The sequence below is a fragment of the Canis lupus genome, chromosome 15 (assembly GCF_003254725.2).
Source record: "Canis lupus dingo isolate Sandy chromosome 15, ASM325472v2, whole genome shotgun sequence".
In the NCBI taxonomy this organism is placed as follows: Eukaryota; Metazoa; Chordata; class Mammalia; order Carnivora; family Canidae; genus Canis; species Canis lupus.
In genome coordinates, this window is record NC_064257.1 from 41636730 (window position 1) to 41662808 (window position 26079).

The following is a 26079-nucleotide window of genomic DNA, read 5'->3' on the forward strand; positions in this document are numbered from 1 at the left end:
CAGAAGCCAAGGAAGAAAGCCACAGTTCAGTCCTGAAAGACATTACATTTTCTGGGGTGGGATGAACAAGCCAAGGAGAACTGAGAAGAAGCCCCAGAAGGGAAGGAGGGAAACCAGTGGAGAGTGGGGAAAACATTCGATTCTCATTGTATGTGATAGTTATCCTACGTATAGTCATCATGAATTCTGAACGCTAAACCACTGGTCCAAAAGGAAACACAGGACTAGGGTCCCATGAGCTTCTGGTCCCATTTTTATCAACTGATAATACTGAACCTTGTTTTGTGTGACCTTTATATAAAGAAATCTTGTTTAATATATATGGTTGATTCATCAACATTGAACTCAAGCATGGTAACTCATGTCTGCACGAAGCTTACCTAACACACACATTTTCTTTAAAAGGCACATCCCAGCCATCTTGCACTTAGAAACCCCACACAGCACTTTACCACAGTGTTAGGGGGCCATTTTAAATGTTAAAATTATCAACAAAAAGTACAAAAATTTGGCAAACGTGACTCTAAATAGATCTCAAAAGGTAGTTATTTATAGTATAAGAGCTGAAATAAGAAGGTGGTGTCACCTTATTCGACCTGGAAACTTGTGTATCAAGCAAGCAACTCAAATTTTTCCCCATTCTGTGCGTGTCTGGGAATAATTGCAGAAGTGCCACAAGTATCGACTTGGAGGTCTCAAATAAAATGTAAGCAAATAATTCTTTTTTTTAAAAAAAAGATGTTATTTATTCATAGAGACACAGAGAAAGAGAGAGAGGCAGAGACATAGGCAGAGGGAGAAGCAGGCCCCATGCAAGGAGCCTGACAGGGGATTCAATCCCTGGTCTCCAGGATCACGCCCTGGGCTGAAGGCGGTGCTAAACCGCTGAGCCACCTGGGCTGCCCTAAGCAAATAATTATTGAATAATGGGAATTCACTGTGCCAGATACTGAGCTAAGAAACTATTTCAAAGAAGAAAGGGATGGTAAACAGCATCACAAGTTTTAAAAAGAGGAACTAAAATGAGTTCTGAAATAGGCTCTGAATTTGAGAACAAATTCACCCCTACTAGTCACATGGCCTTCGCCACATCACTTAACCATCTGAGATTCAACTGTAAAAATCAAGAAACTGACTAGATCTCTAAATTTCCTCAGAGAGCCAGCCACAGATGGTTCCATCCACAGATGGTTCTCAATAATCAATTTAACTTACTTGATAAACATCCAGGATGGTGAGGCATTCAATCAAGTCCATGATTCCTCATTAGGTTTAACATTTTTTATGGAAAAGAAGCTAGGGGATCAGTTTCTTCCTTCAAATCCTGACAGCTAAGCAGTAAATGAATGTACTTCCTAAGAAGCCCCTGGCTTATATGAAAAATGTGATCTCCTGACTGAGAATCCCAGCACTCAGTGAAGTGGATGAGTTTGCTTTGGAGTTGAAGAAACCTGAATTCAAAACTGGACAATGCCACCTACGAATTATATGATCTCTACAAGTTACTCAGCTGCATTAAACACTAGTTTTCCAATCTGAAACATAAGGAGTTATTATGAATTCTAAATGAAATCATGAAATCATGTAAGCAAAGCATTTAGCTAAGCCTCAGACATAGCAAGGAGATCATAAATACAATTTACTTATTGATTACCTGAAAAAGGATTCCTGTCTACACCTGATTGGATGGTGTCCACCCGATCATGCTAAAGCAAAGACAGGGACGGGGGGTTGCCATATTCCATGATTCTTGCTTGTTATAAGCCAAGGCCCAAAGGCACCTAGATTTTTTTTTTTAATTTTTTATTTATTTATGATAGTCACAGAGAGAGAGAGAGAGAGAGAAGCAGAGACATAGGCAGAGGGAGAAGCAGGCTCCATGCACCGGGAGCCTGACGTGGGATTCGATCCCAGGTCTCCAGGATCGCGCCCTGGGCCAAAGGCAGGCGCCAAACCGCTGCGCCACCCAGGGATCCCCAAAGGCACCTAGATTTAACCAAGGTCAGCACAGTTCTGAATTTTTCCACTGTTGGGAGTCATTCAGAGAAGGAAATTGTCTTACTTTTTCTGGAGGTCTTTCCATCTGGAAGATAACTTTGTACCCAGTAAAAAGAACCCTACCCTCTTCCTTATCTTCCCCATAGTCTATCAAAGCTATTCAAGTACCATTCCCTCAGGGCTCTGGTCAACTTTTAAGTCTCTTTTTGAGCCTGTCTTTTCTCATGTCCTTAACTCAGGAATGGAGCTCAGGCCTCAAACACCATGTTTCCCATGGTGGCATTTCTGTAGTCCCTGAGGACTCAAAATAGCAAAAACAGTTCTCTTCCCAAATGATATCCTTGATATTTGCATTTTCCTTTGGCTAAAATAGGGTAGAATCCCAGACGAGGGAAAAAAAAAAAAAAAAAAAAAGGAACTCATCCAAAAATTATCCTACACAGCTGGGTCAGATCAGATAAAAGTAGAACACTGAGGCAAGGCTTATCTGAAACATCAAATGATTCATTCATTATTTCAGTAAAGCAGCCAATTCCTCCTTGAATGTAAATGATTCTCTTTTTCCTTTCCCCCTGTTTAATGTGGAGAATACCAGAGGCTGTTTTATTCAGGGCTGAGGCCTTTTATAATTACGTCAGACATTAGTGCCTAAGGATGGGACAAAGCTGAGAAGAGGGCTGGGCCCCTGCGCAGTGGGTAATTTTGTTTTGTTTACCAGCATTTAAAAAAAAAAAAAAAAACATGTGTTATTAAAGGGAGGGTTTAAACACACACACACACACACAAAGAAGGCAGGACTCTATGCTAGTATTCTCCAAACTCGGATGAGGAAAACGTAAGCTAGGTGTGTGCTTCTTCTCTTTTCCCCCAAAGCAGAGCGGACTTACTGTCGGTAGTTGTAGGCGATGTCGGCAAATTGCTTTCGTCTTGCTCGATACACAGGATCTTTAAAACCCTAGGAGAAAGAAGATGTTTAATTTCTCAAGGCTTGAGCAGGGACATCCAGCATATTTATGCACGATTCGAATGGGGGCTTGTGAGCCCTGACAGTCTAGCTCTCCTTCCTAAGATTTACATTCTGAAAATAAAGCTTCAGTGAAACAAAGGGTAAGCTCTCCCACTGAGTATTATGGATGGCACAGCATTAGCAACACCTTCAACTCAGCGTAGGCCTCTCTGCTGTGGAACTTCAAAGTGCAAACAGTGTACAGATTTAAAAAAAAAAAAAAAACACCCTCATCTATAGCATTTCTAACTCACAAACTTGCTAAATTAGGCCCTTAGTAGGATAGACGTTCATGATGAAAATATACAATATCTACTAAATTCCTAACGAGTGGTATGTGTCTAGCACTACTTCCCGACTTCTTAATAAACAAACAAATACACACTTGCTGCTATTGCAATTTTTTAAAATACTATTCATTGAGTGCTTACTATGTGCCTGTCTGTGTGGGCTAGGGACTTCTTTTATTTATAAGTCTCACAAAAAACCTGTACGGTTGATCGGTATGATTATCCCCATCCTTCTCAAATCAACAGTGACCCAGGGAAAGAGGAGTCAAGCGAAGATGAAGAGAGGGTTTGAATCACCCAGTTTCATGCTCTTTTCACTACAATTCAGAAATTGTCAAACTTTACACCATGGCAGGGGCTCAACAGAGGAATCAGGCTCAATCTATAGAGATGATGATGATCACTTCTCTGAGGCTAACCTGCAGGTCGTCTTTCCCCAACAGTTCATTAGCAGCATATTTCTAAACAGTGAAAAGAAGCCAACAGTGCCTTTCAGTGTGAGTGCAACATATCCCTTAGTCGGAAGGGAGCCTGAGTAAAAGGGCATTTCCCCTGCACTTTCTTCTAGGAGTTCTATGGTTTAAGGTCTTGCATTTAAGTCTTTAATGCATTTCAAGTTGATTTTTGTGAATGGTATAAGACAGGCATCTAATTTCATTCTTTTGCATGTGAATGTCCAGTTTTCCCAACTCCATTTATTGAAGAGATATCATCGTTTCCCCCATTGAGTATTCTTGGCTACCTTGCCAAATATTGACTGCATACACATGGGTTTATATCTGGGCTCTTGATTCTGTTCTATTGGTTGGTCTGTTTTGTTTTATGCCAGTACCACACTCTTTTGATTTCCATGGTTTTGTAATACAATTTGAAATTAGGAAATGTGATACTTCTGCCTTTGTTCTTCTTTTCAAGATTACTTCTTGACATTGTTTTTGGCAATGATTTTTATGGATATGACACCAAAAGCACAAGCAAAAAAAAGCAAAAGTAAACAAGCAGGACTATATTAAACTAAATGTTTTGGCATAGCAAAATAAACAACCAACAAAATCAAAAGGAGATCAAAAGGATGGGAGAAAATCTTGCAAATCATATATCTAATAAGGGGTTAATACCTGAAAAGTACAAGAACTTATACTTGAGTAACAACAACTCAGCCAAAAAAAATTCCAATTAAAACAATGAGCAGTGGAACTAAATAGGCATTTTCCAAAAACGAAATACACATAGCCAGTAAGTACCTGAAAAGATGCCCAACACTTATTATCAGGGAAATGCAAATCAAAACCACAATGAGATATCACCTCACACCTGTTAGAATGGCTGTCATAAAAATGGCAGGAGAGGGGCACCTGGGTCGTGAAATGTCTGCCTTCAGCTCAGGTCATGATCCCAATCCTGGGGTCGGACTCCCTGAGCAGGCAGCCTGCTTCTCCCTCTCCCCACTGCTTGTGCTCTCTATCTCCTCTCTCTTTCTCTCTCAAATAAGTAAATAAAATCTTTTATTTTTAAAGTCAAGAGATAACAAGTTTTGGCAAGGATATGGAAGAAAGGGAACCGTTACATATTGTTGATGGGAGTAGAAATTGGTGCAGCCACTGTGGGAAACAGTATGAAGGTTCCTCAAAAACTTAAAAACAGAACTACCAAATGAGCCAGCAATCTCATTCCTGGAGGTGTATCTAAAGGAAATGAAAGCAAGATCTTGAAGAAACATCTGCACTCTCATGTTCACTGCAGAATTAGTCACAAAAGTCAAGATATGGAAACAATCTAAGAGTCTGCCAATAGATGAATGGATAAAGAAAATATGTATGCATATTATATATATTATATGATATTTAGTATAATAGTAGAACACAGACATAATATATATCATATTATTCAACCATAAAAGAAAGAAATGCTACCATTTCCAACATCGATGGACTAAGCTATTATGTTAAGTAAAATAAGTCAGACAAAAACATAGTGTATCCAAAAAAAAACATAGTGTATCCTCTCACTTCTATGTAAAATCTCACTTCTATGTAAAAAAGCTGAATTTATAGAAACAAAGTAAAATGGTGGTTGTCAGGGGCTGGGGCTGGGAGAAATGGGCAGATGTTGATCAAAGGGTATAGATGAACAGTTATAACATGAATAAATTCTGGGAACCTAACATAAGTATAGTGACTATAATCAATAATACTGTGTTATATACTCAAAAGTTGCTAAGAGAGTAGATCTTACGTATTCTCATCACACACACACATATACACAGATGGTAATCATGTGAAGTGATAAAAGTATTAAGTAACTTATTGTCATAATCACTTTGCAATATATATGTCTATCAAATCATTGTATTATATACACTTTTAACTAATGCAATGTGATATGTCAAATATATATTAATACATCTGGAAAGGGGGTATTTTACAAAAAGGAAACGACTGTAATCTGAATTTTAGAAAGACTAGAGGGCAGCCCCAGTGACTCAGCAGTTTAGCGTCGCCTTTGTCCCAGGGTGTGATCCTGGAAACCTGGGATCAAGTCCCACATCGGGCTCCCTGCATGGCGCCTGCTTCTCCTTCTGCCTATGTCTCTGCCTCTCTCTCCTGTGTGCCTCTCATGAATAAATAAAATCTTTAAAAAAAAAAAAAAAAAGACTAGAGACTTAGCATCATCACTGTAGAACTTCCTTCGTTCCTTCCACGCACTTTACCTTGCAATTTCTCTGCCCCACCATCCCTCCAAACCAAGGTGTTAATGAATCATAAACAAGAGCTTGCAATGTGAAGTGTAATATTTAAGGGAGTCTTCTCAAGGGACAAATACTCCGATTTTTAGATATTGTTTTTTTTGCTTTGTTTTATCTGATTGGCTGGTTGGTTGGTTGTTGTTGTCATTGTTTCTTCTTTTTTTCTTCTGTTTAAAATTTTATTGAAATTCAGTTAATTAACATATAATGTATTATTGGCTTCAGAGGTAGAGGTCAGTGATTCATCAGTCTTATACAACCTCCAGTGCTCATCACATCACGTGTCCTCCTTAATGTCCATCACCCAGTTACCCCACCTCCTTACCCCCCTCCCCTCCAGCAACCCTGTTTGTTTCCTATAATTAACAGTCTCTTATGGTTCATCTCCCTCTGATTTCATCTTGTTTTATTTTTTCCTCTCTTCCCCTATGCTGTCATTGTTTTAAATCAGGCCTTGCCAGCAATTCCAACTAACCAGGGGTCCATATATATACATAGTCTGAGAATCTGTAGCATAGAGCCTGTCATGCAGAAAGAACTACAAGGAAATGACAGAAAGAAGGAAGGAGGGAGGGATGATTAGAGGGAAGGAAGAAAGAATTTGTTTCTTAAGATATATTTTGAGAAATGGAGAAAACTAAATGTTTCACATTGGAAAATTAAAATACCATATATTTTTATTACAAACCTAACTACAATAGTACACTCCCAAATTAAGTGATTATTTAGTTTAGAAAATATTCCATGACACAGTTACTACAAAGCATCACTCTTCTGTTTTCCTTAGAGTACCGAATGGTTTGGAATCATTAATTACAGGTAGGAAGGCTTAGAAATCTGAAAATTTAAAACTACCCTTGGTGCACTCCTACTGGGCAAAGGTAAGTTGCCTTGAGATGATACAGTCAGGAAGCCAGGTGTCCTGATTTAATTTCCAAGCAGCATTAAATGTATCCCTTTAGGAACCTACCTACCAGGCTAAATGAAGAACACATCGGCATACTAAGGACTCAAAATATAAACCTAATGCTTGCCAATCTTAAGGAGTGATCATCACAGTTATCTTCACCTACCAGTCTTACTTAACAATAATAAATGGCTCTCTACAACCCTTAAATCATAATATAGACTTTTGCACCTGTAAGGCATCTTGGAGAATATCTGTTTCTATATTTCTATATTTTGATCTAGATATGAGGAAAATGAAGCTGATAGAGCCATTTGCAGAACCAGCACCTCCCCTGGGGTTTTCTGTTTGTACCCATGCTGGTAGGCTGAGGTTTGAGGATTGAGGCAGGAAACCAGGATGAGGAGGCAAGACTTCCCTGAACCCACGGGTTTCTACTCTATCAGGCTGCCTTTAGGAATGAGATGCCCATGACAATTTCTCTTCTCTATTTGGCTCTTCATCTTTGATCTTTAATGTACTTCATCTAGGTAGTTCGTCTAGTAGTTCAAAGATAAAAAGTAAAAAAAAGCTTTGTGTGGAATTGTATATCCTGTAGGTATCAACTCTGTTAGAGGGAACACACAAATGAAATGATGGAAAAAGTACACCAGAGTCTAACAAATGTTATGACGATGGGAAACAATAACTGGTATTTTTCTATACTATTATGCTTTTGAAGTTTTGTACTGTGAGTGTGGATTTCTTTAGTAAAGTAAAATAGTACTGCAAATCCATCTCAAATCATTATGAAGAAGTAACAGAAGATTCACACATTGAGATATATCAACACACACATGTAGAACATACTATACAGATCCTCCACAGGGAAAGTTTCTAACCACAGTCCTCTCTAGTTCTAAGTGCCTAACAAGTTCATTAACAACCTTTAAGAAGCCCCCACCAACCAGGCTACAAGGACCTTTGTCCCTCAGTTACCAGTGAAAAAGAATGGTGGCTTTGAAGTCCATCTCTTGGTGGTTTGGCCTTGCATCATTTGAGCTGCCAGATGACCACAGGGCCTCTGCAGCCGTGTGGAGTACACTCTGAATTAAGTACACTCTGAATTAAGCTTTACTTGATGATGACTAATCATCCTGTCTCAATTTAGGCTAATAGCAGCAATTTCAGTAGCACTGCATGTAATTTATTTATAATCACCCCGTCTCAATTAAGCTAATAGCAGCAATTTTGGTTGCACTGCATGTAACCAAGTATGTTTTGACAGGAAAATATATTGTTGGTGAAGGAGGAGTGGAGAGGAGGGGGAAGTAGGGAGGAGTAGAAGGGACAAAATGGAGAGAATTCTACAGGATGCAAAGTTAGAACATCACCTGCAGTCTGCATTCAATCACTTTCCTTAATGTCAGAATTTTTGCAACTTGAGGGTTGAAGTGTGTGGTTTTGTTTTTGTGGGAATTCCAGGGAGTGTGTAACTACATGGAAAAGTCTTCTGGGTATTTTAGACTAAGATCTTTAATCATTTCTTGATGTTCATGGCCGAGGTTAAACCTTAGAAATGCCATCTTTAAACTAGCCAGGAGAATGAGTGGCTTCAAGTTAGACATGCTGGATGGATTACTAATCCCAGTCACTAGGAGCTTGGCTTGAGGTTGATCAGTTTAACTCTCAGAGCCCATGTTTCTTCATCAGTAAAATGAGACCATGGGCTACCTCACAGTGTTGGGAGGGTTAGATCAGGTAACATAGGCAGGGAACCAAGTAAAATTCTGAGTCTAAAAAGAAAAAAAAATGACCCATTTGTGCAAAATGGTGGGAAATCCAAAAGCTGAGAAATCTGACTCAGAACACAAAAAGGATAGAGTTTGGAATGGGTCACTGTGCCCCATCACCCAATCTTAGGCCTTCTAAACAGCCTTTGTAGAACTCTTACCTTGCTATTTCTATTCCATCTATGCTAATAACGAGAGGCTGTTTGTATTCCATCAGTCCCACATCAACTGGATGAAGGACAGCACACAGCAGGTAAGAGTTTCAAAAAGGTACAGTATCTGCCATTGCCATCCTGCAGGCACTGGCTAGAGATCTGCAAACCAATAGACCAGGGCAGCCCTGCCCCTTGCCCACTCTCTGCTGCTGGCTGTAGCTGCCATCAATAAGGCCAAGAAGTCTGTTTGGGGAAGAATTCAGATAATTGGTTGTCCGAGCCAGTAACCTGGGGGTCATTGTTTTACCTCTCTCCTCCTCCTCTCTTCTCTCATATCTGATAATCAGTTTTTGTGATAATCATTATTTCTTCCAAATATCTTAATTCTGTCCTTTTTACCTTATTCTCACTGCCATCCCTTAGTTCAGGACCCCATCACTTCTCACCTGGACTATCACAACTGCTTCCCAAGTGGCCTTTCTTTGTGTCTTCTCCATGACTCCCCAGGCTTGCAGCCAAAGTAGATTTGTAAAGTGCAAATCTGGTGGGGTCGCTCCCTTCCTCAAAAGCTTCCAATGGCCTCTCATCAGTCGTAGGAAAAGTCCAATATTTTTAAAACAGTCCACTAGGTCTTGCACAATCTGATTCTACCTGTGTTTTCAGCTCTGTGTTGAACTACAATTGAAGTTCTGCATGCTACAGTCCAAATTTGTCCAATTTGGTCTTATTCTAATTCTTTAAACATGCCAGGCTTTTCCCTCTGATTAAGGCCTTCACAATGCTATTACCTCTTATGGGAATATTCTTCCCCACTCTTCCAGACCAATAAGCTACTACTTGGCCTTTCCATCCTGGTTAAACTGCATTTTTAAAGACCTTCCTTGTTTTGTTTTTTTTTTTCCCAAGTTTATTGGTTTTCTTCTATAATACACTTTCCCGGCAATCTGAGGATTTCTCCTTTTAGACAATCATTATGCTTGTTAATATCATTAAACTCAGGACTCTATTTGTCTTAATTATCACTGGATTTCCAGTGCATGACATACTCAGCATACTTCTGAATAGGAACTATCAAAAATTATGCAAAAAATTTAAATCACTGCTTAACAAGGCCACTATACACTTGAGGGGCATGTATACTTAATTTGATATGCAATTTATTACTTAGTAAGGTGCAAACTCTTAAAGTGAGATGCTGACTTATAGAAGATGGACAAGTAGTACAATATCTATTTTATGATCAAGTTATGATTTCTGTCCAGTAGAAAAAGGAACACTCACAGTTATGGCTTTATTTATTTCTAGAACATTAATCACTTGTATCTCTATGATCTCACTCCAGCACTTGATTTTTCAACAACCATCCATACTTTGGTCTTTTGTAGCTCCCATCACACCAATGTTTCATCTTGCTGGTTTCCTCTCTCCTGAGTTAATGGATTTTTTGACAAACGTTGACTATATACCTGTATGACAGTTGTTTTTAACTTTTTGAAAATTATGCTTTGGCAGAGCAACTGAGGAGGAGCACAAGTCTTTGATGACTCAGTTGGCTGACATCCTTAGAACAGACGCCATTGAGGCCCTTAGGTGAAGAAGTTTAGGTGGGAGAAAGAAAGAGGAGAGAAGTACCAGAAGTATAGCCCTGAGCTTGGGAAGTTCAAGGCTCTTTCTGGAGAGAAGAGAAACTCAACATCTACATCTGAAAAACTGAAAAATAGTTTGAGAGCTTTAGATAGAAGAAATAAATGCAGAAGGACAATTGTGTAGACTAAAATTTTCTCTCCCAAAAAGCTTCCCTGTGCTGATCTTCAGCCTAAACACTGGCATAGGTGCCAGTGGAACTAGAATAGGAAGCTCTGAGGTTAGAGTCTGTGTGGCAGAGGCCGCTGGTGCTCCATGGCTGCTCTGTGACTCATCCTCCTTTCATAGAACATCATTCGCCACTTTTTCTCATTCTCCTTTAAAGTTCATAGTGACAATGTGACTGGGCTACTGTCAATAAAATTTGAGTGAAAGATGTGAGTTGCCTCCAGACCTGGCTCATAAAAACCCGGGAGCAATTCTCGCTCCCTTTTCCCCAAGGGCTGGCAGAATGAAAGGGCTCTGAGGACTTGGAGCAAAGTGTAGCCATTAAGTAGAAGGGACTTAGTCTCTGCAAGACTGTGTACAGCAATTTCTTTACTGACCTACACTGGAAATAACTCTCCCTTGGGTTAAGCCATGAGGATTTGGGGATTATTTGATAAGTGGCTAGACTACTGTGGTTGTTAAGAGGGCTCAATCCACATCTCCCTCTTTTCAGAAGTCCTCCCTAACCACTCCAGTCCACAGTGACCTTAGAACTGATAGCACATGCCATCAGATTCATTAAATTTAGTGTTTAATCATGTGCTTTTATCCCTCATGATTTAAACTAAATATTACCCAAGCTGCATTTCATGGAACACTACCCTTTAAGATAATGTTGCTAGGTATTCCATTAAAAGGAGGTTCCATAAGTAAAACAAAAAAAGTTTGAGGAACATTAGGTTGAATGAGTCTTATGTTTGCAGGCTTTCCAAAGTCTCTAATGAGATAACAGGACTCACATATGCTTAAAATGGAGTTCTAGCATATGGTGTTTCTCTGTTTGATCATGAGATTTTTTTTTCATGTATTTGTTTGGAAAGAATGCATGTAACCCTTTCACTTGTGTGTGTATGTGTCTGTGTATCTATATGTTTATACGTCTATGTCTTATGCCTTTTGTGAAGTCATAGATCATGAGGAAGTGGATTTATTTGTCTTCAATACCCTGAAACACCATGCACACAGTTCTACGGTATCAGTGTCAAGAACCTGGCCTGGGAAAGAGGCAGCCAGAAGGCTTCAGGGGGGCGCACGTATGAGTTGGGCCTTAGAAAATGAGTAGAGGTTTTGCAGCAGGGAAAGAGCAGGTGAGAGCATAAGGAAAGGTATCCCAGGTGAAGGAGACAGCGTGGACAGGACCCCTGAGACTGGAGAATGGCCAGAGAAAGGAGAGTCCATTTCATCACGGAAATCAAATAGACCCCTTGGATTCTGCCTACCAAGCAACTGCCCAACTGTGAAGCTGTAACCCAGTCACCTCTGGGAAGAGCAGACATGGCCACTCCCTGTATTCCACCCCTGGAGGACAGGGGTCATGTACTGTGAATCATTTTAGGCCCTGTTCCTCAGCCTGGGATGCAGCTTGCACATGTACGGGCCACATGGCCCTCCCCGTCTGAGATTTCCCATCCGAATGAGAAAACACAACCCTCCTGGGATGGCTACAACAGCTAAATTTTTTAATTGCTGCCAAAGCTCTTAGCGCAGTGACTGGCACACCATTGTATGCTCTGGAAATGGAGGCTATGAACATCGTTTGCTTAGTAAGTGCTCAGAGAAGGGAGGACAGCAGAGGGGAGGAGGGAGGGCAAGACACTGGCAACCAAAGAAAAGGCAGAGAGGGATGTAGCTCTCCTAGCTCATTTTCCCACTTGGCTGACACTGAGAGGCAAATGCCCTTTACTCTCCATTTCAGGAACAATCCTTCCTTGGCTGCATTCCTCAGGGCAGCTGTTTTGGAGGCCTTGAAGTGAAATGTCGAGTTAAACATCAGTGTACACTGCCAAGGGCAGGAGAGCATACTGCCCGTCACCATGATGGAGCAGAACAGAGGGTCCTTTCTGGAAGAACATCCCGTCACTCCTCACACATGGCAGCCAAGTTCTGTGGGGCCTGAGAGGGTGTGGGGAAGTGCTCTGAAGGGTTACTCTGTCCTTGGCCCATTGGTTCCCAGGATCTAATGACGGAACAGAGAGAGTCTGGCCTCCTTATAGGGAAGACCATGTACCTGACAAAATTGTTCCTTTATGATAAAATTCATCAGAGCAAGAGGCCAGGGAACCAAAAATGTGGGCTGGGTCTGCAAGGAGAAATAGATTCCAGAGAATTTTAAGACTGGCTTATCTGCCTGAGGAGACATAAGAATGAGAGGAGGGACGTGTCCATGTCTGGGGCCTCTTTCTTCTTTCCCTTCCACCCCAAGTGAGCAGCAAGTGTGGCCAACAGAAGGATCTAGGGTCAGGGCAGGAGGTCCGGAGGCTGGTAAGAGGAGAAAACGTTCTGATGGGTGGACTCCACCGACTGGGTCAATGTGGCCAGATGGCTTTTTCAGAGGAGTGATCTCTTTGCAGATGCTTTGCTCCCACAGCCCACTGCCAAAGACCTCTCAAGGGGGATCTAGAGCCTCTCCCAGAGGGCACATCTCTTACCCCTGGGCCCCACAAGGAGAAGGCCGCACTGTCCCCAGAAAGGTGAAGAGGGATCAAAATCATCCAACCTTACCTTTAGTGTTTTGGGGGAGAAGGTACTGAAGTATATATATATATTAGGAGACTAAAATATGATTCCTATCCTGAGACTAAGTCGCTTCACAAGTGAGAATCAAGGAAGCTGTGTGGCCTCCTTGTCAGGATGCAAGGACCAGAAAACGACTGTAATGGGAAGACTAGAAACACGCTTGCTGATAGGGGCTGCTTAGTAAGTTATGACATTGCATAAAAAATCACATATATAATAATTTCATGATATGCCTCATCTGATTACATATATTAATATCTAAATAACAGAAAGAGATGGGGGAAAGGGATGAGGGGATTAGGGAGGAAGCACACCAAAATCAACAACAATTATTTCGGGACAGTGTGACAATAGGTGAATTTTTTTTTCTATTTTGAAGTCTGGGTGTCATGAGGGAATTCACCTTTGTTCCTGTTATTAAAACAGTTTCTCACTGTAAAAAAAGAAAAGTGCAAAATGCCACCAAGGGGAAAAGAGAAATCATTGGAATTATGGGTGATCTTCATTTTCTTCCTCATGCTTTTCTGTATTTTTAAGTTCACAATAAGGGGTTTACTATGTGAACTAGAATTAGCAACACTTGTTTGTATTTTAAAACGCTGGCCTACTCTAGAAATAGCACTCTCTTTGCCTCTGGGAAAGCACTGCAATTTCTGCCCCCTGGCTAGGCCTTTGTCTTCTAGCACAGCGAACACTGGGTTAAAGGTCTTAAGACACAAAGATTAGTACAGGACCTTAGAAAAGTCATTTTACTCCCACTGGGCCTCAGTGCGTCTGTGAAGTGGACACATCTGCTCTGCTTACTGCAAAGAGCCTTCGTGAAGAGCAAGTTCACAACTACTCACCTGTAAAGGCCCCTAGAGATGTAAGAAAACAGACTCCAGGCCACATGCAGACATTCTCAGAGTTGCACTAAACTGCTGTAGCTGACAACGGCCTCCAAGTCATGTAGAGACTAAGAAGCCATTTGCCTGGGCAGAGAGTGAGTGACAGCCAATATCATGGTGGCATTTTTCACCTGGAGAATGTCAGAATGGGCCCGGCCTTGAGTCCAGACTGAATTCTCCACCTCACGAAAAATGGTGATGAAGTTCCCCTACCCTGATCCTCTCATCAGAAACCAGAAGACCTGCTCTCCTGCTCTCTGGACACAGGACAAAGTCTGACTTCTTTGTCTGATACATCAGGACTCTTGTTTTTTTATTTCTTTTTAAAATATTTATTTATTTATTCATTTATTTGAGAGAATGAGAGAGAGAGAGGGAGCAAGCACAGGGAGGGGCAGAGAGAAGCTTTAGCAGAGTCCTTGTTGAGCTCAGAGCTCCCACTGCAGGGCTCGATATGGAGCTTGATCTCATGACCCTGCGACCATGACCTGAGACCATGACCTGAGCCAAAACCAAGTATCCAGTGCATAATGAACTGTGCTACCCGGGGGCCCCACATCAGACCTTTTAAAAATCTGGCCCTCCCACCTAAGGTATCAGCCAGCCCTCACAAAATAGTCTGGATACTTTCAGGACACTGAGCCTTTGCATATACTGTTCTCTTTGCATTCTCTTTGCATTTTTTGCTCAGGTGTTAGGACCCAGCTCCCAGGTCACCCCTGCCATGCTGTTCCTCGTAGAGTTGTCAGTGGTTTACTGTTTCCCAAACTCCTGAATTAAACCTCTGTACTTGTGTGAAGTCAGAAAGAAAGATCACTTAGATATGTGTGTGTGTGTGTGTGTGTGTGTGTGTACACACACGCTGGTTTCTGGAGGCCAATCCATACTTGCTTCATCAAGGATATTGACCATGAAACAATGGTGGTGACCAGCTGTAAGAAGACACTCTATACATGTCTGTCATACAAGCAAACAGATGAAGACACACTGCCGGGGATCAGGGAGTGGAGCATAGTCAGGGCGGGGAGGACTGAGAGGATCTCATTGGGAGGGCCACCGGCGCAAGGACTCACGGGATGGTCTGCATCCAGTTCAGCTCCATAGCTGAGGATCTGGTTGGCAAATCTGTCGAGCTCTTGAATGGTTCTTGGGAACCAGGGCACTGAAACACAGAAAGGGCAAAGCCTTGAACGGAAGGTTGGCAGGACACCGCCAAAGGCCTCACCAAGGTCAGAAGCATGAATCAGCTGCAATTAGACCAATGGCGGGCCAGTGGTATCCCATATAACCACCCGATTAATACAGAAGTTAACTCCCGTTTTCCTTGAAAACTAACTTTCCTAAATGTCAGCGTTGTTGAGGTATACCTGACAAATAAAATCATGAGATATTTAAAGTGCACGTCATCATGACCTTACATGGATATACATCACGAACACATTTCCCCCATCTACTTAACACATCCATCAACTCACACATATTTATCTTAGTAAAAACATTTCAGTTCTACTACCTTAGCAAACTTCAGTTATATAATACAGCATTATCAACTGCAGTCACCGTGTTTTACATTAGGTCCTCAGATCTCACACACCTTAGAGCTAAAACATACCTTTTTACTAACCCTTCCCTACCTCTTCCAGCCCCCAGCCCTTGGTGATCACTCATCTACTGTCTATGTCCATGAGTTTGGTAGGCTTTTTTTAAGTTACATGTAGAGGGGATACCTTGCTTTATTTGTTTTTCCCTGTCTGGTTTATTTCACTTAGCACCTTGGAAAATAATTTTAGAACATATTCCCCAGTATAATCTCTTTCCTGAAGATTTTCTCTGAATTATCTCAAAATTTACCTCCCTCCCCTCCATGATGGTATAGTAGCATGATTCCTGGTGGTTTTCTTTTCTTTATTTATTTATTCATGAAAGACACAAAGAGAGAGGCAGAGACACAGGCAGAGGGAGAAGCAGGCTCCCTGTGGGGAGCCCAATGTGGGACTTGATCCTGGGACCCAGGGGTCCACCCTAAGCTGAAGGCAGATGCTCAACCACTGAGCCACCCAGGTGTCCCCTATGGTTTTCTTTAGTAGAAGAGTATTGCATGTAACCTCAGAATATAAATTAGATGAAACCAGAGCTGTTCTGTTCCAAGCCAGGATAAGCCCACAAGACTCCCCTCGTGATCCCACCTTCCCATCACATGTCTCCCTCCCAAGGGCTCCCAGGCATCATCCTGGAAGAATCTTTTGAGGCCAAAGCCAGTGTGAAAGTCACTGATGAAGAAAAATGGAGTCAAGCCATTTAGGATTTGATGGTGCCCCATAGTAGGTAAAGAATCTGCAGACTTGTTTTTTGGAGCTGCCCTAGTAGGGAGAGGGGATGATGCACAAGCCAGTGTGGCCTATGGGGAAGAAGACACAGGTGGGGTGCAATGGTCCCAGGAATGGGGGGGAGACTAGGACACCCTATAAGGTGCATGAGGCCAGGACCTGTGCGTGAGCACACTGTGGTTCAGGTGCTCGGGGAGGAGAGGGAATGAAGGGGGTAGGGAGAAGGGATGGAGGAAGGAAGAGGGAGCTCTGGTCATGCTGACTCCATGGCGCTCACGACAGCAACCATCCCTGGGGCGTCAGGTCTGGTCCAGTTGGCAGTTTCTAAAGAATCTCTAAAACAAGGAAAGCGTCAGGATTCTCCTGTACAGATGAAATCCTGCAGCCCTGAAAGCCTACGAGACCCGACCTGTTGAAGTCACACAAGATGTTAAGTGAGCGGTGGCTCCAGGGAAACTAAGTCACAGAGCTTAGGGAGACCTGGGGACAAAGAGGAGGGGAGCGGCCGGGGCGGCGCCAAGGCCCCCAGTGCTCCCCCAGAAATGAGACTTTCTTTCTTTCTTTCTTTCTTTCTTTCTTTCTTTCTTTCTTTCTTTCTTTCTTTCTTTCTTATACATTTTTTATTGGAGTTCGATTTGCCAACATAGAGCATAACACCCAGTGCTCATCCTGTCAAGTGCCCCCCTCACTCCCTGTCACCCAGTCACCCTGCCCCCCCACCCCGCCCACCTCCCCTTCCACTACCCCTTGTTCCTTTCCCAGAGTTAGGAATCTCTCATGCTGTGTCACCCTCACTGATGTTTCCCACTCATTTTCTCTCCTTTCCCCTTTATTCCCTTTCACTATTTTTTATATTCCCCAAATGAATGAGACCATACAATGTTCCGGAGAAGAACAAACATTACATGAAATGAGGTTTAGAGCAAGAGCAAGCTTCACTTCGTTGCCTTGTAGTCAGCAAGGTCTGGCTCGGAATCCAGGCTGCATCCTCGGCTCTCGAGCCTCAGTCCTAACTGTGAAGTTGGCCATAATGGCAACATCAATAGGAAGAGAAGCAGGTGATTTTTCGAGGCCTCACCGTGCGCTGCCACCGCACTTACCATTTTGGTGGGATAGCTCTTTTATTTTAATTTACATTTTTTAAAATTTAAATCCAATTTGCCAGCGTACAGTTTAAGACCCAGTGCTCATCCCTCCAGGTATCTCTCAATGCGAGCGTTACCGCGAGGACGCAGGACATTGCAGGCAAAGGGCGCTGCTTCTGTCTGTCCGCGGTCCGTAGGTCCCTAGGTCCGTAGGTCCGGGCGGGTCAGGCAGGTCTTTGGGATCCGCGGGGCCAGGCGCAGGCGGACGGGGAAGCGCATGCGAGCCATCTAGTGACCAGACTGCGGAAGTGCCACCTGTGCTCGCCGTCACCTGTGCTCGCCGTCCGCGCCCCAGGCGGGCAGCCCGCGCACCGCGGTGCGGTTTCCACTGCACTAACCGCGGTCCCTCCAGAGCCCTGCTCCATCCATAGGAGGCACAAAACCGTCGGCCGCCGCCGTGAGCGATGACAACCGCCACCGAGCGCTGTTCTGAACGGTTAACTCGCCAGGCGGGCATTGGCGGTGTCCGCAGGCCACAAACGGGGGCGTAGAGAGGTCAAGTGGCAGACCCAACGCAGGGTTCCTCCGTAGGAAAAGGGGTGCCCGGATTCGCACTCAGGCCTGGGCGACCCAGTGCTTCCCTGCTGACCACGTACGCATCCCGCCAGTGTGGGGCGTTGGAGCGGCTGTGGCTGGCCTCCCGAGCCTCATGCCCGCGGCCCTCAGCCTGGAGGCCTCTTCTCAAGGCTGGACCCTGCAGCAGGATTCCGGCAGAGTCTTATCGGGCCTCATGTGGTACCAGGCACCGTCCTAGACCCATCACGGGAGCCACCTTGCCTGACCCGCACAGCCACCCAGGCCCGGGTGTCCTCACTGTTCCCATTTTACAGATGAGCACACGGAGCCACCAGGATGATTCTTTCCGTCCGTGGGCCTCTGGAGGCCCGACTGCTGCACTCTGGACTCTGCGATGACCGTGTCCAGCTCACCTGACATGGCACCTGGCTCCCCACTTGGTCTCTTGGACTTTTCCCCAGGCTTTTCTTTCTTCCTGAGTCCGTCACTTCTTTGCCTTGTACAGCGGAGCTCAGTTGTCAGCCCTGAAAACGAGGTCTCTTCCTTACTGGGGTTTGGAAGGACCTGAGACAGGACACCCTATTGTCTTCAAGTAGGGCTCAGGGTCCCCCCGAGACCACCCCAGCTTCTCCCAATGTCAGCACCCCATCAGCTCCCCACCAGGGCACCCTTTCCCCGCCCAGCATGTCTCTTCCCTGGGAATCGGTCCATGATTCCAGCAGGTGCCGCCGCCCCCAGGGACAGGCCTCGCCAGCCTCATCTTGCTGCCCCCCTTCTGATTCAGGACACCCCTCACCCTGTCAGAGAGGTGCCCCAAACACATCTCCGGAGGCACAGGATGTGAGGGGGTCCCAACCCTGTGGGGCTTTCATTCTAGTGGGGGGGTGACAGGAGAGAAGCAGTAAGTACCTGGAAACAGGTAACAGGGCAGGAGGCTCCTCACGGACACAGTGGCGGGAGAAGACAGGCAGCGAGGGGGACCCTGGTTCATGCATCACCTGTGACCCCGGGCCCCGGGGCGAGGGTCTGGGCCTGACACTGGCCTGCTCACCGTAGCTCAGGGCGTCTGGGGCAGCCTGGGTCCATCCTGAGTCCACAGCTACCTACCTCCCTTTACCTCAGGGAAGGTCAGTCAGTTGAGCGCCACCAAGACTGTGGCACAGAGCTGGCCTCCTGAGGCTGCTGTGCTGTCCCTATACTCAGCACCGGGCACCCAGAGTGGATTACTGACTCTCTTCGTGCCTCGGTCTTCCTAGCTGTGAAATGGGGATGATGGTAGCTCCCTGCAGCCCTGCTTCATTGGAACAATCTAAGGTAAAAGGAGGGGATACGTGGGGTTCACCAGCAACCGCACAGGCCCGTAGTGAGTACTGCTATTGTTCACCTGTGAACTCCTGGAATTTTTTTTTTTACTCTGCCCTTAGCTCAGAGAGCAGAGTAGGAAGTCTTCCAGCAAGACTAGAAAGTCTGTGGCTTATTTTGTTATGTAACTGAGCAAGTATTTTATCTCTCAGAGCCTGAGTGGATTTTTTAAAAGATTTTTTATGTATTTATTCATAAGAGACACAGAGAGAGGCAAATACACAGGCAGAGGGAGAAGTAGGCTTCCTGCTGGGAGCCTGATGTGGGACTTGATCCCAGGACTCGGGGATCACTCCCTGAGCTAGAGGCAAAAGCTCCACCGCTGAGCCACACGGGTGTCCCAGAGCCTGACTTTTTATTCCCAATAGGGATTAGAATATCTCTCGATATTACTGCACTTTTGCATGTCACAGCAAATGTGACACATCCCAGTGCAGTGACTGGGTCCACAGTAAGTGCTTATCTGCATCAACCATTAAGGTGCAAAGACTTTCATGATGATGATAAAAAGGAAGATAAAGGAGGAAGAGGAAGAAGGGGGGGGCGCGGACTGGAGTCAGAAGCTGGGCTGCAGTCCAGCTCTGATATGAGCAGACTCCCCAGCCTGGGCCTCCGTTTCCACCTTCTTTACACCTGGGGTACTGCCATAAATCCCTCTGGATTTTGTCTTTGAGCCCCACAGGAATGTCTGTTAAAGGCTGAGGCTGTCCAGAGGGGAAATACATGAAAATACTCTTGCAGTTCCACCAGTGTGTCCACCCTGCTTGCTTCCAGAACGACAGCCTCCGTGTTCCTTCCCATCCCATTTCCCTTTCTTCTCTCACCCAGGGAGAAACGCGATGCACCCATTCAGAGGTAGGTGCGGGCCTCCCCCTACTCAACACTAGAGGGCAGCAGAACCAGCATATTTTCTGCTCTGGGAAGGTTTGGTTTTGTTTTCTCCTCCAAAGGGAGAACACGAGTTGGACCCCATGACTTCGTTTAGATCTCTAGATGGAAAAGAGAAAAAAAAAAAATCAAAGATAAGGTCGCAGAACTCAAAGGACTTACGTCTCGGCAAAGAGGAGACAGTTAGAAGCAGCCCACAGAGCCCAAGGCCTTGACACAGAGGCTGTGAGGATCTCGCAGGCAGTCCTGCAAGGCTGTGGGGCGCCCACCTGCACCCTTGGGGCCTTGTCGCCACCCAGAAAAGGCCCAGTACACAGCCAGTCTGCACAAGTGGCTTACCGTGCAGACTTCAGAGCTGAACTGCCTGGGTCCACATCCTGCCTCTGCTACTTGGTGGCTTTGGGACTTCGAGCAAACTACTTAACCTCTTTGCCCTCCAGGGTCCTGTTGGTAAAATGACTATGATAACAGGGTGCACTCGGTTAGAGGAACGAACGCATGAATCATGCTTAGTGCTGTGTATGGCACACGCAAGTGCTTTGTATGTATTTGGATTTATCATCATCCTTATTGTCATTGTAGGAGGCCCACTGACAAGGAATGATGGTTCTGGTTCGCTCTCCAGGCAGCAGCTCAGCCCTACCTTTGGACTCATTCTCCTGTCCCCTCTCCAGACCTCACCTGAGGTTAAAGTATCATCTCCCAGAGGTCGCTGGGTAAAGCCTATGTGTCATCTGCGGGAGAAGGAAGCCTCCAGGCAGGCCTCACAACTAAGAGAAAGGGTCTCCCAGCCAAGCCCTTGGATAGCAGGACGGAGCTTAAGGAAATGAGACCCGAGAGGCAGGTTCTGGCTGTTGGCAATGGGGGACGCGAGGTCCTTTTCAGCAAGGCTGTGAAGCAAGCAGTGTGGACACTGCAGAGGACCCCATACAGCACAGGACCAAGCCTTGACATATTTATATGAAGCCTGCACTTTTTTTTTTTTTTACAGTCTGTTGCATTTAATTATTTCAACATTACGCATGTATTTATATGCATATATCATACATCTCGTATATGCAGGCAGGTATGTGTCTCAAGAGTTAGGAGAGGCAGAGCCACTGCATGTTTCTGTGGCTACAGATCCATATTTATTTCTATGAAGCTGCAAGACCATTAATCTCTTGTGTGATGCCAGAGCTTGAAGTCCCCAGGGCTGGAGACAGAAGGGAAGGCCAATGTACAACACAGGGGACCAAAGGTGGGCCCCCTCAAGGATGGGCAGATGGCTAGTTTTCAGAGAACAGCGGAACAGCGGAAGCCTATGGTTGGTAGACACGAGTCCTTCTTGCCACCTCCACCTTGATGAAGCAGGTGTCCCGCAGAAGCAGGGCCCTTTCATCTGTAGCTGAAGACACTCACATGGCCTCAGAGCTGGAGAGGCTGAGGGGACCCAGGGCAGGTGAAGTGGCTGCAGGCCCAGCTGCAGAGCCTACACCTCATCCTGTGCAAATGCTGTGCACACCCCAGGCTTGAAGCTGGCAGATCTGTGTCCAACTTTCCTGTCTCTCACCCACAAACTCTGTAACTCTGAGCAAATTACTAAATTCCTGAGACTCTGGCTTCCCCTCTATGAAATGGGTGAGGCAGCCAATCCCTGCCCTGCTTCCTTGGTTGGGGTGAGAATTAACCTACCCACAGTAGGTCCATCTGCCATCCTTATACTTGAATCTCACGAAGAAAACCCAGGGACACTTCTCTGCTTAAGTACGGTCCCAGAGACCGCTGGTGGCAGGGTTGGAGTTCATACTTGTGTCCCTAACCTCTATACCAAATATTACAATTACCGTTTTTTTTTTCCTTTGAAGTTAATTTTTTGAGGACTTAGGATGCAACAGATACTGTGCTAAGTGCATTACTTCCATGGTCTGTTTTAATTCTTGAAGCAATGCTAGGGGGTAGATGTGATTCTTTGCTTTATTAATGAGCAAACTGAGGCTCAAAGAAGGGAAGGGACTTGTTCAAGACCACTGAGCTCACTACAGAATGAGGACTCTGCTGCGCAGGCTTAGAATAAGGTGAGAGGTCGCAGGCGGGTGATTTTAGATTCCTGATCTCTCAGCTGGAGATGGAAAGGGGGCCATGAACTAGAGCAGGAATCTAAAGCTCTGGAAGAAAATCCCTAAGACAGCCCTGTGTCCTCCTCATCTCCCATTCCAAGACCACCTGGAGCTAAGGGTAGAAGCTTTTTAACAGCAAAGTTCTCAGCTCCTCGGAGACACCTTCACATTTCCTTTCTCTTCTTCAGTGGCAGTGGCGGGCCTCTCCCCCGCCCACCCCTGGCAGAGTGCTGGGAATAGAGACTGACCCCAATGACCCAGGCCTTCATCTTGAAAACTTAAATCAGATTAGCTCATTAATGACCTTTGCAAATATCTCCACGGTGGGCTGGCCTCTGTGGGCCCCTTGACCGCCTCACCGGCCACTAGGCTCGGCGTTAATGAATGACTCGGGCAGGCTGGTACAACAGAGGCCCTCTGTGAAGCCAGAGGCACTGGAGGGGGACAGATCATTAATAAATATTGATTTGGCTCCGAGGGAAGCAGCCTGCAAGAGAGCTGGCCCTGGACACCCACGTCGTGGTCTCATTAAGTCGGGGTCAACTGCTCAGCCCGGACGCCAAGGGGTGGCTGGCTCAGGAGCGCTCCTGAGCAAGAGGCCCCACAGGCCTGGTGGGAGCCTGCTTCCTGACCAATGGGTCAGAGAAGGCCTATTAAGTTTATAACAGTTCAAGGAGCAGGCTGAGTGTTCTGGTGAACCCCCTCCCTTCACCAGACAGACGTCCATCAGCCCCAGGGTCTAGTCAATGAGGCACCCAGCCTTCCCCCCGACTTCTGCCTCCAGCCTGTCTTAGGGAGAGCAATAAATCCTCCTTTCCTAGACCCAAAATAGAAGGGTGTTCCCATCCTGTCTTCCCAGGCTCCTGGATGTCTCCTCTGAGGCAATGGCCTCCAGCCTCACAGAGAAACTCCCCAAAAAGGAAAAGGGTAGTGTGCCAACATCCTGCAGGATGAAGACTTTTGAGGGTTTTATTTTTCTCTTCTAAGGAGCCTCTGCTTTTTTTCCAGAGAAGGAATGCCTCTCAGGAGGGTCTTGGCAAGATCGGGTGAACCAAGTGTTCCTGCCTCCTCCTAGACAGAGCAGAGGAGTGGTAAGTTCAGGGCTCACTTTCATCAGTGATATGACAGACCGATCATGTGATCTCTCCATTCATATGTTAAAATAATAGTGAAAAAAATAAGAATGAAAATCAAACGAATGAAAGCACCTTAGCATGAAGTAAAGAGGTAAAATGTGTTGAAATAAATCAATGATGGAATGGATGAATGGGAATGTGTGATATCATGAATAAGTAAAAAAATGACACACAGCATCCTTTTTCCAATTATCATCCTAAACTGACACTATCCTCCCAATATCCTTTGGAAGATGTCACGTATCTTATAAACAAATATACTAGCAACTTGCCCACTGTATCCCCAGATACTGAATTCTGGTTCCTGAAAGCTTACACTGCACTCAGTCTGAGCACCTGCCACTTACAGTCTTAGATCTTTAGATCAGAGTTATGGCCGATCTAAAGCCTCTTGCTTATCATGTCTGTGTCTCTCCAGGTGTCCCTCCCTGATCCTGCTCCCCCTTCTCCCTACCATGCCTGAGGCTGGCTTCTGTGTGCCTAAGTGCCCCTGATGCAAACCACGCTTCCCTATTCCTACAGATATCATGCCACCTAGGAGCTACCTACTAGATAATAAGGCACATGGGTCTAGGCACCATGAGTATCTTTGTTCCTACTGCATCCCTATCCTGTGGTTGACACTGGGTTGGTGCTCAGTGATGAATGATTAACTGAATTAGGGTATAGATATGAATGAAAGAGTGGAAGATGGCAAAGCCAACCATGGTTAGTGAAAGAGAAAGAAACCCTCAAGAGTTAGGATTTTAATAGGTAGGAGCCACATAATTTATAAAATACTAAAGATTTGGGTATCATGGCCAAATGCTACAAATATTTTGAAGAGAATTCAAACAAACAAACCAAAAAGGAGGATACTGTTTTGGGTAATGGGTATTGTCAGAATGGTAAGGAAGAGGAGAAGAAAAGAAAGAAGGAAGCAAGAACAGAGGGAGGTAGTGAAGAAGGAAGGGAACCTGCAGGAGAAGCTGGCCTTCTGTCTCTTAGACTAGTGCTATTTCCAACATGACGCACAGCCAAGTGGTTAAGGGGAAGCATCAAAATCGTGTTCACAGGAAGTAATGTTTGGAAATGATAGGTCATTCCCAGAGCCCCTCCCCCCCACATCATCCCACACATGAACTAGTCTCTCTGGCTGCCAGGGGAGGCTGGACCCAGCCAGGGTGTGTCTGCCATCAACTCTAAATCATTACCCTTGGTCAGTGCCCCTACCCGTGCAGCTCATGGTGTCAAGTAGCCTGATGGTGGGCTGGTGTTGTAGGTCATAGAGCCCCTCCCTACTGAGGCCTGAAGATGTTTAAGTTCAAGGGCTACTCAACTCAAGCAAGTTCAATCCATCAAATGCCATAACCTTCAGGCTATCTTCCATGATCTTCCCCATAAGCCCTAAAAAGTGGCCAAGTCAGTCTTAGATCTATCTTACATATGAGGAAGAAGAGGTAATGAGGTCACTCAGCTGTCAGAGGGTCAGATAGGATTCAAATCTAGCTGGCAGTACACAGAATAGGAGTCCAAACCCTAAGTCTTGACTCTTACGTTCATGGCCCTTTCTGAGTGGCTATCATGTGCTCCCTCAATCCAACATGAATGGCAAACCAACGTTGTTACAATCATCTCATATTTTCTTATCACCTCCTTCAACCGAGGGAACACACTTGTCACACAGAGAAAAGGTATTTGACGGGGTAAACTGGAATGGCCACGTGGATTGTGGAGTCTCCACTGTCCCAAATGAGCACTGTGTCTCATTTCCTAATATTGAAAATGAGAATAGTGGCATCTGCTTGCTCTAGTTATCTGAGATGACTGTGGTGAAGCTTAAATATCTAACAGGAAAGAATTCTGAAAACACTGGATTTGGCAGCCAAATGAGGGATCCCTCTTATAGAGAGACTGCTTATAAATTTATGATTTTCCTTAGCTCGGAGCCATGTGATCTGGCAAATGGACTGGGTTTGCCCGGATCTTTGCTCACCAGCAAATAGAGCTGACTCTCATAGACTGTGAGGTAGCAAGCCCCATACCAACCACACCAAGAGGCTCCGTTTCCAACTCTGGGCTTGGTACACACCCCCCTGCTTTGGCTTATCCTCTTAGCCGAGGGTCTGCTTGTGTCCATAAGGCTTTCTGCTGAAACAGAAGTTTAATCCCCAGCTGTCATGACTTAGGACAACATCCACACACCCAGCAAGCATCCAGGTAGACTGAAAAAGGCTGTCAATCCTTTTACAAACATGCAGATCCTTGGTCTCCTGCAGACCCAGAGCCACGTGCACCTTCAGCACTGAGAGATGTCACTGGGGCAAAGTGAAACACACAAGAGAAGATGTGGAACCAAGAAGAGGACAAAGGGAAGAGGGCAGCAAGAATGGAAGCACAGAGGAAGGGAGAGAGGAAAGATAGGCATGGGTGGCCCAGCCATCTGGAGCCCCTACAGCCCTAAGCAGCTTTTCTCTAAGGGTCCTCACCTCCTTGGG

General features: G+C 45.1%; 1 protein-coding gene across 1 annotated transcript in view; it reads right to left on the bottom strand.

Annotated features, from left to right (window-relative positions):
- PAH (phenylalanine hydroxylase) overlaps positions 1 to 26079 on the bottom strand; it is a 79696-nt gene that overhangs the window by 26575 nt on the left and 27042 nt on the right. The window contains exons 4-5 of the mRNA XM_025439033.3: positions 15203 to 15291; positions 2886 to 2953 (exon numbers count right to left, since the gene is read on the bottom strand). Coding sequence (XP_025294818.1) covers positions 2886 to 2953; positions 15203 to 15291 — 157 coding nt within the window. The remainder of the gene's footprint in view (positions 1 to 2885; positions 2954 to 15202; positions 15292 to 26079) is intronic.